At 46.2% G+C, this 12,906-nt stretch overlaps 1 protein-coding gene across 1 annotated transcript in view; it reads left to right on the forward strand.

Annotated features, from left to right (window-relative positions):
* creb3l1 (cAMP responsive element binding protein 3-like 1) overlaps window positions 1-12,906 on the forward strand; it is a gene marked incomplete at its 3' end in the record, with an annotated part of 136,585 nt that overhangs the window by 30,758 nt on the left and 92,921 nt on the right. The window contains exon 2 of the mRNA XM_084323932.1: window positions 10,786-10,921. Within this exon, the coding sequence (XP_084180058.1) occupies window positions 10,786-10,921 (136 nt within the window). The remainder of the gene's footprint in view (window positions 1-10,785; window positions 10,922-12,906) is intronic.

The raw sequence follows: 12,906 nt of genomic DNA on the forward strand, positions 1-12,906 counted from the left end.
TCCTCCGTCGCAGGGCCGTGGGCACCACCAGCTGCAGAACCTCCTCCCCGTCCCGGGGGTCACTGACGCGTCGAAACAGTACTTGTTGGTGCAGACGAAACCGCTCCCACTGCCCGTATAACTTGCGGAGTCTCGGGTCTCCCTCCTTCAACTGTACTTTGGTGGGAGGGACTCCCCGGGTCACTGCCCGCCACACCGGACCCAACTCGGGATCGTCCGCCTGTAGCTGCCGCATTTCCGCCCAGTCATACCCGCTGTTCCCTTTCTGTGTCGCTATCCGACAAGCGCTGGCGCTCGGGACCTCCCATGTCTCGGTCGGTCTCTCGGGGCCTAGCAGGGCCCGTACTTCTTCCGCTGGGACCAGGACGTAGCCATCGCGGGCGACTGAGGCGGGGGCGCACAAGGAGGCGGTCCGTTCCGGTAGACCCTGACGGGTGTGAGTGCCGGTCGCGGGTATTGTTAGGAAGTCTTTTTCGGTGTCTTCTACCTCAGGTTCAGTCCGCATCGGCATGCGAGACAGGGCGTCGGCGTTCTGGTTGAGTCGACCAGGCTTGTACTGGACCACGAAGTCGTACTCTGCGAGCTGAGCGTTCCAGCGCTGCTCCACTGCTCCCAGGTTGGCCGTACCTAGGTGTTTCAACGGGTTGTGGTCGGTGATCACGGTGAACTGGGCGTACATCAAGAGGTCTCGGAACTTCTCAGTGACTGCCCACTTCAGGGCGAGGAGTTCCAGCTTGAATGCACTGTAATTTTGGTCATTCCTTTCGGACCCACGCAGACCTCGGCTCGCAAAGGCGATGACTCGCTCCACGCCCTCTTGCTTCTGGCTTAGTACCGCTCCCAGTCCCAAATAGCTCCCGTCCGTGGTCACTATGAAGGGGAGTTGGAGGTCGGGGTAGGCCAGCACCGGAGGCGTCAAGAGGCACTCCCGCAGATGATCGAAGGCCGTCTGACACTGCAGAGTCCACTTGAAGGCCTCGGGCCGGCCTTTAGCGAACCCCTTCTTTTCTTTTCCCATCAGGGCATGCAGGGGCTGGGCCACTTGGGCGAAGCGGGGCACGAACCGCCGATAATAGGACAGGAACCCGATAACCTGTCTCACCTCCTTCGCTGAGCGTGGCGCCGGCCAGTCCTCCAACGCCTTCACCTGGTCGGTGTCAACCTGTATGCCGGCTGCGGAGACAACGTGTCCCAGGAATTTGACCTCGGTCTTCAGAAAGGAAGCACTTTCGGGGCTTGAGTTTGAGCCCATGTTCCCGCAGTCGTCCAAACACCAGGTCCAACTTCTGGCAATGGCTCTCGAAGTCACGGGCGAACACTAAAACGTTGTCTAAATAGACAAGCAGGACGTCGAAGGCCAGGTCTCCCAGCACGGCGGTCATCAACCGCTGAAAGGTTGCGGGTGCGTTACACAAGCCGAAGGGCATGCGGGTCCACTGGTATAGGCCGAAGGGCGTCGTGACGGCTGTCTTCTCTTGATCCTCTTCTTTCACCGCCACTTGGAAGTAGCCAGCGGTGAGGTCGAGTGAGGAGAAGATCTTGGCCTGCCCCAAGGCGTCTAGGGACTCTTCAATACGAGGTAGGGGGTACGCATCTCGGTGCGTTACGTTATTGAGGCGGCGGTAGTCACAGCAGAACCGCACGGAGCCGTCCTTCTTTATGACGATCACGGCGGGCGACGCCCACGGACTGCAGCTCTCTACTAGCACCCCCTGGTCCACCAGGTCTTGTACGTGCCGCTTTACCTCCTGAAACACGTGAGGCGGTATTCGGCGGTGCTGTTGCTTGACCGGGGATGCGTTACCGGTGGGGACGTAGTGAGTGACCGTGGTTGTGTAACCGTAGTCTCCGTCGTCCACGGAGAACACCGCCTTGTGTTTCTCCAGCACTTGATTTAGTCGGCTCACTTGGGCCGGCGTGAGATCTTGCAGATTCGCCTGCACGGGCACGGCCAGTCCTCGGACCCTCCCGTACAGCTCTACCTCTGGCGGGCTGTCTCGAGCCTCAATCGCCGTCACTCGGACGCCTCCGTCTACTTCCTCCACGGTCACCCTCTCCTTAGGCCGCACTTGACGGGGACAGTGGAGCTCCGCCAGCCTGGACCTGGGTCTGAGCACCATCTCAACGTCAGTCGGGTTCAACACCCGCACCGGCACTCTTCCCTGTCGGGCGTAGGTCACCACGTTCGCCACCAGCATTCCGGGGGGCAGGTTAGCACTTGGCGTGTTCTCTAGCATCACGGGGCGCCGCATCCCCACCGTCGTCTCGCAGCGGCCTGAGACGATCACTTCGCTGTGTGGGGGAATGACCACCAGCTCTCGGCCGGCCACTTTGACGTACCCCATTCTTCCCGGGGCGGTACACTCTCTGGCTTCTTGGGCCATGGCGGTGACTATACGGCGGATGGCCATGCTCTTAGCGTCGACCCGTCTTCGGCTCGCCAGGCGCATCCCCTTGATTCCTCTGAACAGGCCGTCTACCCCGCCGAGCACGTTCATGCCCAGAAGTCCCTGGACGGCGTCTCCTGGTGCCACTCGGGCGGGGTCGTCCTTTAGGATGAATATGCATTTACCCACAAACGTCATCTCTAGGCACTTCACCTCGGCGTATAGACACCCCACCACTGGGATCTCCAACCCGTTGGCGGCGATGAGGGTGATCCAGTTGGAGGGGGTCAACCTCGACCGCGGAAAGTGTCTTCTGAAGTGACTCTCGTTCATGGTTGTGACTTCGGCGCCTGTATCGAAGAGGCAGCGGGTCTCGACCCCGTCGATCTGAACGTCTAGGGTGAGGCACTCCCCGTGCACGTCCTGCGTCCCAATGCCCTCCGTAGCCGAGTCGGTGACTCCGGCTGCGACGGCGTCCACTGCTCTTCCCCTCCTCTACTCCCTGTACACACATGACTGCGTGGCACAGCGGAACAACAACACAATCATCAAATTTGCTGATGACACAGTAGTGGTGGGCCTGATCTCTGCCAACGACGAGAGGGCCTACCTGGAAGAGGTAGAAAATATGTCACAGTGGTGTCAGGAGAACTGCCTCTCCCTGAACGTCAGCAAAACAAAAGAGATGATTGTGGACTTCAGGAGGTCGGGGGTCAAGGACTACAGCCCCCTCAGCATCGACGGGGCACCGGTTGAGAGAGTGAACAGTTTCAAGTACCTCGGAGCCCACATATCCGAGGACTTGACATGGACCACACACATTGACAGTGTTGTGAAGAAGGCACGACAACGCCTCTACTTCCTCAGGCGCCTAAGGAAGTTCCAAGTCAGTCAGAAGATCCTTAGAAACTTCTACTCATGTACAATAGAGAGCATCCTGACTGGCAACATCACCTCCTGGTTTGGGAATAGCACTGCACAAGACCGTAGCAGACTACAAAGAGTGACACGTTCAGCCGAACGCACAATTGGAGGGGGGCTTCCCACCCTCCAGAACATTTACAACAAGCGGTGCAGGGGGAAGGCTAAGAGAATTATTAAGGACTCGAGCCACCCGAACAACTGCCTCTTTGAACTGCTGCGGTCAGGCAAGCGATACCGGAGTCTTAAGGCGAGCACAGAAAGACTCAGAAGAAGCTTCTATCCCCAGGCCATCAGGCTGCTAAACGAACAATAAACACTATGCAACAACCATCAAATGCACACAGCACACACACCCACACGCACACACTCACTTAAACAAACAACACACTGCAGCACCCACTCTCCACACTTTAGATCACACAAACACACTTTATATTTATTGATAAAGGATTTGCACTACAACTCGTACACCTACTGTAAATTGTACCTAAATTGCACCTCATCCCATTTCTGCCTTGCACTATATAGTATTGTATATTAGTACACTGCATAGTATTGTATATTATATGGTAACTCAGTTACGTCTATTCTGCATCGAACATTGTACATATGTCTATACTGAACACTGTGACCTAATTCTTTTTTTACTTCTAATTTACATACTATACTATGTTATTTTATTTCATACTTATCTTGTCTTGCACAGTCTCTGGAGCGTAACAGTAAGAAGCATTTTGTATAAAAGTATTCTGTACTTCTGTATGACAACTATTAAAGAAACTTGAAACTTGAAACTTGAACTCTTCGTGGCCCGGGCCGGTACCCTGTCGGGCCCGGAGCTTCGGGGGCGGGGTTTACGGCTAGGCATGGCCCGCGGGCTGAGCGGGGACAATCCCTGCTGATGTGGCCCGGCTGATTGCAGGCGTAGCAGATCAGCCTGCCCTCTTCATCTCGGCGGGGTGGTTCCCGTGTGGCGGCGGTCGCGTCGTCTCGGCGTCGCCGCCCAGTGGCACCTCTCCGGGGCGCATCACGTTCCTGTTGGAAGGCCAGGAATAGTTGCTCTTGGCGCGCACCTAGCTGCTCCTGTCCTGCCTTGTTCCTCCTCAGGTATTCTACTGGCACAGAGGTGGGTCCTCATCACCTGGATCCAGTCTTCTACTGGCGGTTCCCCTCTCTCCTTTTCCCCTCCAAATTCGCTGCACTTCCGCTCTCGTTGGACGTACACCACTGGGAGGGGCGCGGGATGAAGCTGTTGGAGCACGGCCTGTGCCAAGGCAAGCGACTCTTGGCGTCGGGCCTGCTCTAATTGTTCGCGCTGGTGATCCAGGACGCCCGCCTGGTCTTGGAGTTGACCCTTTAGGAACTCCACCTCGGCGGTCAAGGTCTGCACCGTCCCGGCTTCCCTTCCTTCCTCTTTGAGCGGGGACGGCGAGTCATCTCCTTGCTTCACCCGGGACGGCCCGGGTTTGGCCTCCGGCTTCGGGGTGTCGCTGTCTGACATCTTAGGTCTCTTGGTCGTCACTTACGAGGGAGTGGAGTAGGATGTAGATCCTGTTCGTGACGCCAAATGTAGCAGGGTGGATTATCCCTGCTTTGTGGGAACTGTGGTGCACGGTCACTAGGTAGCGAGACACAGTAGAACTCTGGCTAGCTGCACCTCCGTCTTTGGGGTCAGGAGCGTCAACTGGAGGCTGGCAGTGGGGGTGTATGAGGCCCAGGATTTACAAACCTAGTCCGGTACTCTGGTCTTCCTCCCTCTCTCTTGGGCAGTCAGCAGTACTCCCCAACACGCCCTCACTCTCCCCAATTGTCCCCTTAGCACCCCCCACACCTAATGACCGAATGGTAAATAAATAACTTGGTTCCCTCCGCAAGCAGTACCCTGCCTCATTAACACCAGAAACCTTACAGTGGATGGGAGCTCCAGTAGCTCACCGCATATCTCGGCGCTATTTCTGCATCGGGGAAAACCGTGCTCGTCACGGATCTGGTGGACACGAGTTCGATTCCCGGACCCGCCGTCATTTATCAGAATGTCTTCCCCTGCTCTACATCCCGTTTCAACCTGTTTCTGTCGGTCATGCTTGACCAGAAAAGCGATAAACGCTAAAACATAAAGTTTAAAAAAAAAGAAACCTTACAGTGGAAAAGGGAAGGTTGAATAGGAAGGGGTTAATAATAGATATATTACCCGCATCAAAGGGTTAGGATTAGGCTCAATAAAAGACACACACACCGTGCTCCCATTCAGTCTGAGTATTATTATATCATTGGCCTAGTTACACCATAGCTACGTCTGGTGATTATTGCACCATGGTTATTGTTACACAATAATTACAGTCTGATCATTAGGTGATTACGCTCTAGGCACCAAGTGCTCTCGTTGTACCCAGACTAAGTGCGGCCCACGTCTGGGCTAGACACAATATCAATACCTTCCCTAAGGGTTTACATATACTGCTCTACTCCGTAATATGGGGAAAGAAGGGAGGACATAGGGGAGGAATAACAGGGTTCACTGAATGGGAAAATATTATTACACCAACACGGTATCACACTCAAACTCTTTCTGTGTGTGTGTGTGCGCACGTCTTTGGAAAGACCAGATGAGGTCAGGAGTTTGATGTTTAAATGTTATTTAAACATAAACAATATAATACATAATAAATGTAGGCCTATACATGATCATGCAACATCAACAAATTGTTGTAGGAACGGTTTGGGAGAGGGAGGTAGGGAGGGGTTTTAGGCTGTGAGTTTTGAGTTCCAAAAAATGGAGCTTAAAGTTTAAAGCTCAATATATCAAAAACGTGGCACTTTACAGTGAACAGGAGGTCTATTTGTATTAAAAACAATAGATTGATTTTCCTTTAAATGTCTGGAAGAGCTCAAAAATACAAATGTCAAATGATATTTGTTACCTTTTTTTTAGTTGATCTAAATGTTACTGATTGTGTTAAATGGGCATATGATATCATCTCATATCGATTGCAGGCACCTGAATCTAATCTAATCGTATTGTATCGTGAGAGACTTTGTGATATCGGCAAATATCGTATCGTTGTCCAAAGAATCGATATCGTATCGTATCATGATGAAACTGGTGATTCCCACCCCTAATATTAATGTCTACATGTATGTGTGTCTCAGAGAGCGATATTAATGTCTACATGTATGTGTGTCTCAGAGAGAGATATTAATGTCTACATGTATGTGTGTCTCAGAGATATTAATGTGTTCATGTATGTGTGTCTCAGAGAGATATTAATGTCTACATGTACGTGTGTCTCAGAGGGAGATATTAATGTCTACATGTATGTGTGTCTCAGAGAGAGATATTAATGTCTACATGTACGTGTGTCTCAGAGAGATATTAATGTCTACATGTATGTGTGTCTCAGAGAGATATTAATGTCTACATGTATGTGTGTTTCAGAGATATTAATGTGTTCATGTATGTGTGTCTCAGAGAGAGATATTAATGTCTACATGTATGTGTGTCTCAGAGAGATATTAATGTCTACATGTGTGTGTGTCTCAGAGAGATATTAATGTCTACATGTATGTGTGTCTCATAGAGAGATATTAATGTCTACATGTATGTGTGTCTCAGAGAGAGATATTAATGTCTACATGTATGTGTGTCTCAGAGATATATATTAATGTCTACATGTATGTGTGTCTCAGAGAGATATTAATGTCTACATGTATGTGTGTCTCAGAGAGAGATATTAATGTCTACATGTATGTGTGTCTCAGAGAGATATTAATGTATACATGTATGTGTGTCTCAGAGTGATATTAATGTCTACATGTATGTGTGTCTCAGAGATATTAATGTCTACATGTATGTGTGTCTCAGAGAGATATTATTGTCTACATTTATGTGTGTCTCAGAGAGATATTAATGTCTACATGTATGTGTGTCTCAGAGAGATATTAATGTCTACATGTATGTGTGTCTCAGAGAGAGATATTAATGTCTACATGTATGTGTGTCTCAGAGGGAGATATTAATGTCTACATGTATGTGTGTCTCAGAGAGAGATATTAATGTCTACATGTATGTGTGTCTCAGAGAGAGATATTAATGTCTACATGTATGTGTGTCTCAGAGAGAGATATTAATGTCTACATGTACGTGTGTCTCAGAGAGAGATATTAATGTCTACATGTATGTGTGTCTCAGAGAGAGATATTAATATCTACATGTACGTGTGTCTCAGAGAGAGATATTAATGTCTACATGACTGTATGTGTGTCTCTGAGAGAGATATTAATGTCTACATGTGTGTGTGTCTCAGAGAGATATTAATGTCTACATGTATGTGTGTCTCAGAGGGAGATATTATTGTCTACATTTATGTGTGTCTCAGAGGGAGATATTATTGTCTACATTTATTTGTGTCTCAGAGAGATATTAATGTCTACATGTATGTGTGTCTCAGAGATATTAATGTCTACATGTATGTGTGTCTCAGAGGGAGATATTATTGTCTACATGTATGTGTGTCTCAGAGAGATATTAATGTCTACATGTATGTGTGTCTCAGAGGGAGATATTAATGTCTACATGTATGTGTGTCTCAGAGAGAGATATTAATGTCTACATGTACGTGTGTCTCAGAGAGAGATATTAATGTCTACATGTATGTGTGTCTCAGAGAGAGATATTAATGTCTACATGTATGTGTGTCTCAGAGAGAGATATTAATGTCTACATGTACGTGTGTCTCAGAGAGAGATATTAATGTCTACATGTATGTGTGTCTCAGAGAGAGATATTAATGTCTACATGTATGTGTGTCTCAGAGAGAGATATTAATGTCTACATGTACGTGTGTCTCAGAGAGAGATATTAATGTCTACATGTATGTGTGTCTCAGAGAGAGATATTAATATCTACATGTAAGTGTGTGTCAGAGAGAGATATTAATGTCTACATGTATGTGTGTCTCAGAGAGAGATATTAATGTCTACATGTATGTGTGTCTCAGAGAGAGATATTAATGTCTACATGTATGTGTGTCTCAGAGAGAGATATTAATGTCTACATGTACGTGTGTCTCAGAGAGAGATATTAATGTCTACATGTATGTGTGTCTCAGAGAGAGATATTAATATCTACATGTAAGTGTGTCTCAGAGAGAGATATTAATGTCTACATGACTGTATGTGTGTCTCTGAGAGAGATATTAATGTCTACATGTGTGTGTGTCTCAGAGAGATATTAATGTCTACATGTATGTGTGTCTCAGAGTGATATTAATGTCTACATGTATGTGTGTCTCAGAGATATTAATGTCTACATGTATGTGTGTCTCAGAGAGATATTAATGTCTACATTTATGTGTGTCTCAGAGAGATATTAATGTCTACATGTATGTGTGTCTCAGATATATTAATGTCTACATGTACGTGTGTCTCAGAGGGAGATATTAATGTCTACATGTATGTGTGTCTCAGAGGGAGATATTAATGTCTACATGTATGTGTGTCTCAGAGATATTAATGTCTACATGTATGTGTGTCTCAGAGAGATATTAATGTCTACATGTATGTGTGTCTCAGATATATTAATGTCTACATGTATGTGTGTCTCAGAGGGAGATATTAATGTCTACATGTACGTGTGTCTCAGAGGGAGATATTAATGTCTACATGTATGTGTGTCTCAGAGGGAGATATTAATATCTACATGTATGTGTGTCTCAGAGATATTAATGTCTACATGTATGTGTGTCTCAGAGATATTAATGTCCACATGTATGTGTGTCTCAGAGGGAGATATTAATGTCTACATGTACGTGTGTCTCAGAGGGAGATATTATTGTCTACATGTATGTGTGTCTCAGAGAGAGATATTAATGTCTACATGTATGTGTGTCTCAGAGAGATATTAATGTCTACATGTATGTGTGTCTCAGAGAGATATTAATTTCTACATGTATGTGTGTCTCAGAGGGAGATATTAATGTCTACATGTATGTGTGTCTCAGAGAGATATTAATGTCTACATGTATGTGTGTCTCAGAGGGAGATATTAATGTCTACATGTATGTGTGTCTCAGAGAGATATTAATGTATACATGTATGTGTGTCTCAGAGAGATATTAATGTCTACATGTACGTGTGTCTCAGAGAGAGATATTAATGTCTACATGTATGATGGTGAAATGTTTAGTGAGATTATAGAAATTGCATTACTCATTATACTGGAAGATGCAGATGGAGGTAGAAGAGGAGAGGAGAAGAAAGGAGAGGGGAAAAGAAGAGAGAGAGAGAGAGAGAGAGAGAGAGAGAGAGAGAGAGAGAGAGAGAGAGAGGTGTGTTTAGACTGGTTTAGATGTTAATTACAGATGGAACTCCCTGACTTTATAATTATCACTCTGTATCCTCCCTTCTCTCCCTCTTTTTTCTCACACCTGTAACAGCCTCTCTTGGCTTCATAAAAACACCAGATATCCTCCTCTACCATCCTCCTCTCCCTCTCCTCTCCTCCTCTCCTCTCCTTTTCTCCCTCTCCCTCTCCCTCTCCTCTCCTCCTCTCCCTCTCCCTCTCCCTCTCCTCTCCTCTCCTTTACTCTCCTCTTCTCTCTTTTCTCCTCTCCTCCTCTCCTATCCTGTCCTCCTGTCTGTCTGTCTGCCAGTCTGTCTGTCTGTCTGTCTGTCTGTCTGTCTGTCTGTCTGTCTGTCTGTCTGTCTGTCTGTCTGTCTGTCTGTCTGTCTGTCTGTCTGTCTGTCTGTCTGTCTGTCTGTCTGTCTGTCTGTCTGTCTGTCTGTCTGTCTGTGTGATACAGTACTGTTTAAGGGTTTTTGCGTGTTATTTATTTAAACAGACATTGTTTAAACAACGCATGTCTGACTCAATAAAATTACTGCTGTGTGTGTGTGTGTGTGTGTGTGTGTGTGTGTGTGTGTGTGTGTGTGTGTGTGTGTGTGTGTATGTATGTGTGTGTGTGTGTGTGTATGTGTGTGTGTGTGTGTGTGTGTGTGTGTGCTTACTCCATGTGCTTCTAGCCAACAGCTGTGAATGTCTCAGGGTTAGCAAGAGTCTTGCACACACACACACACACACACACACACACACACACACACACACACACACACACACACACACACACACACACACACACACACACACACACACACACACACACACACACACACACACACACACACACAGCAGGACAGTTTGTTGTTTTAAAGATGAATTCCACTCAAGTGTCCTGGTTGGAGAGCCTGAAGTTTCAATCCCTGCCCAATGTGTCATTGAGCAAGGCACTGAACATTTACCTGATCACTAATTAATCTCTCTCTCTCTCTCTCTCTCTCTCTCTCTCTCTCTCTCTCTCTCTCTCTCTCTCTCTCTCTCTCTCTCTCTCTCTCTCTCTCTCTCTTTCTCCCCCCCTCTCTCTCTCTCTCTCTCTCTCTCTCTCTCTCTCTCTCTCTCTCTCTCTCCCTCTCTCTCTAGCCCCTCCCCTCATCAGATCAGATGGAGGATTTCAGTAGTGACTTCTTTACTAGTTTCTTTGAGGATCAGCTATTAGAGCGCCCCCTGCTGGCGGACAGAACCCCCCTCCTACACATGGACCTGGACAGCAGCCCAGGTAATATATTATTAGGGATGGGAATTGATAAGATTTTATCGATACGATTCCATTATAGATTCTGCTTATTGATCCGATTCTTTATCGATTCCCTTATCGATTCCTGATAAATGTATAATTTAAATAAATAAATTGGAAATGCAACAGAACTAAGCTGGTTAGAATAACAACATGAAACTTGACATTTCTGATTGTCAATTATTGTTGAGCCCCCACCAAAATGGTCGCAATTTCGAGCCCTTACAAATTTAGTGACTGCTCTGTGACACTCGTTCACCTTTTCCTGAGTCAGTTTACCCCGCTGTGCTAGCGTGAAAGGATTTTCCTGAGGTGCGCGAGAACCACTAGCTGCAGCCTCAGTCTATTGTGATCATCTAAAATGGATGAAATGGGAGAATATTTATACAGTGAAAGCATTCGTTTTCATTTAGGTTTTCCTAGTCAAGGAATCAAATAGTCTGCTATGGCTGCATGCGTCGCGCTAACGTTATTGTTTTAAAATGCGCAACTGTCAGAATAACTTGGCATTGATAAGAGGAATCGATAGTCACGGAGGCATGCGATTCCAGGAATCGGACAATTAGGAACCGGTTCTCGATTCCCATCCCTATATATTATTATTATTATTATTATTATTATTATTATTATTATTATATTATTATTATTATTATTATTATTATTATTATTATTATTATTATTATTATTAGTAGTAGTAGTAGTAGTAGTAGTAGTAGTAGTAGTAGTAACAGTAGTAATAGTAGTAGTAATAGGAGTAGTAATAGGAGTAGTAGTAATAATAATAGTAGTAGTAACAGTAGTAGTAGTAATAATAATAGTAGTAGTAATAGTAGCAGACCAGGGCCCTATTCCCCGTACCTGGTTCAACTAAGTCGATCGAGAGTCCCATTATCCAGATTCAGTTAACCCGATGTTTGAAGCCGGGATTTTCCTGTTCCTGGAACGCTGATCCAGTCTCGTTAACTCAAACCAGACTTGAGACTCTGGATAAGTGCGCGCGGCCGCTTCAGTTGAAAAGACAGCAGGTGTAGATCGCAGAAATCCAGATCTTCTAACGGCATTGATTGATTGATTGTTTTACAGATTGCAGGCGGCTCAATAGCCTTGCCGACAAGTTAAATGCATAATCTATAGGCTAATTTTAAATCCCTCATTACCCCAATCAATCAGATTATATTTCTTTAAACGTTCCTGCTGGCAGTAGGTTTATGCATTGAATAATCAAATGAGATCTTTAAACTGTTATGAATAAGGATACGGCTCTCTTACCCATTGATTGATGTATGGTGGATCTTTTATTTATCTCCCCTGTGGTGTAACGGTTTCTGCTTTTGACTTTCACACAGGCGGCCCGGGTTCGAATCCCACTTCTCCTAGTCTTTTCCTTCTTTTTGCAATGTAGGAATAATTCAATTTGGTGCACGTTGAGAGCTATATAAAGAATGACATCCTCAATGCATGTAGATTTATAATATTTTAACTTAAAACTAGGCTACCTTTGCGTATAATCATTAATATTATATTCCAAAAAATTATATTGGAAACGTGGGGTTTCGAACACCGGTCGCCCGGTTGCCAGGATTGAGCACTACCGCTGCGCCACTGTGGCAGATGGGATAAATTCATTGTTTATACATTAATGAACGAGAGACCCGTGTTTAGAATATTCTTTATTTTGAATGAAGTTTTATCTCTTTATTCTCATTCATTAATGTGACGTCAACGGCTCATTCAATTTCTCAAATCCGTCAAACAGCGCATCTCATCAGACATTTTAATCCCAGTTACAATATCACACAAAATCCACAATCCACGCATAGACACTTCAATTTTATGCTTGAATGAAACAAAATCCAGGCGCTCCTCTCCTTCCTCGCTCCTCATCCACAGCGGAGAATATGAAAGGAATCAGAGCCAAACGAGCGATAGGTTTCAATCATTAAGGATATCCCCGCGGGATTCACATT

Source organism: Notolepis coatsorum (genome assembly GCF_963971535.1).
Source record: "Notolepis coatsorum genome assembly, chromosome: 1".
NCBI classification, from domain to species: Eukaryota; Metazoa; Chordata; class Actinopteri; order Aulopiformes; family Paralepididae; genus Notolepis; species Notolepis coatsorum.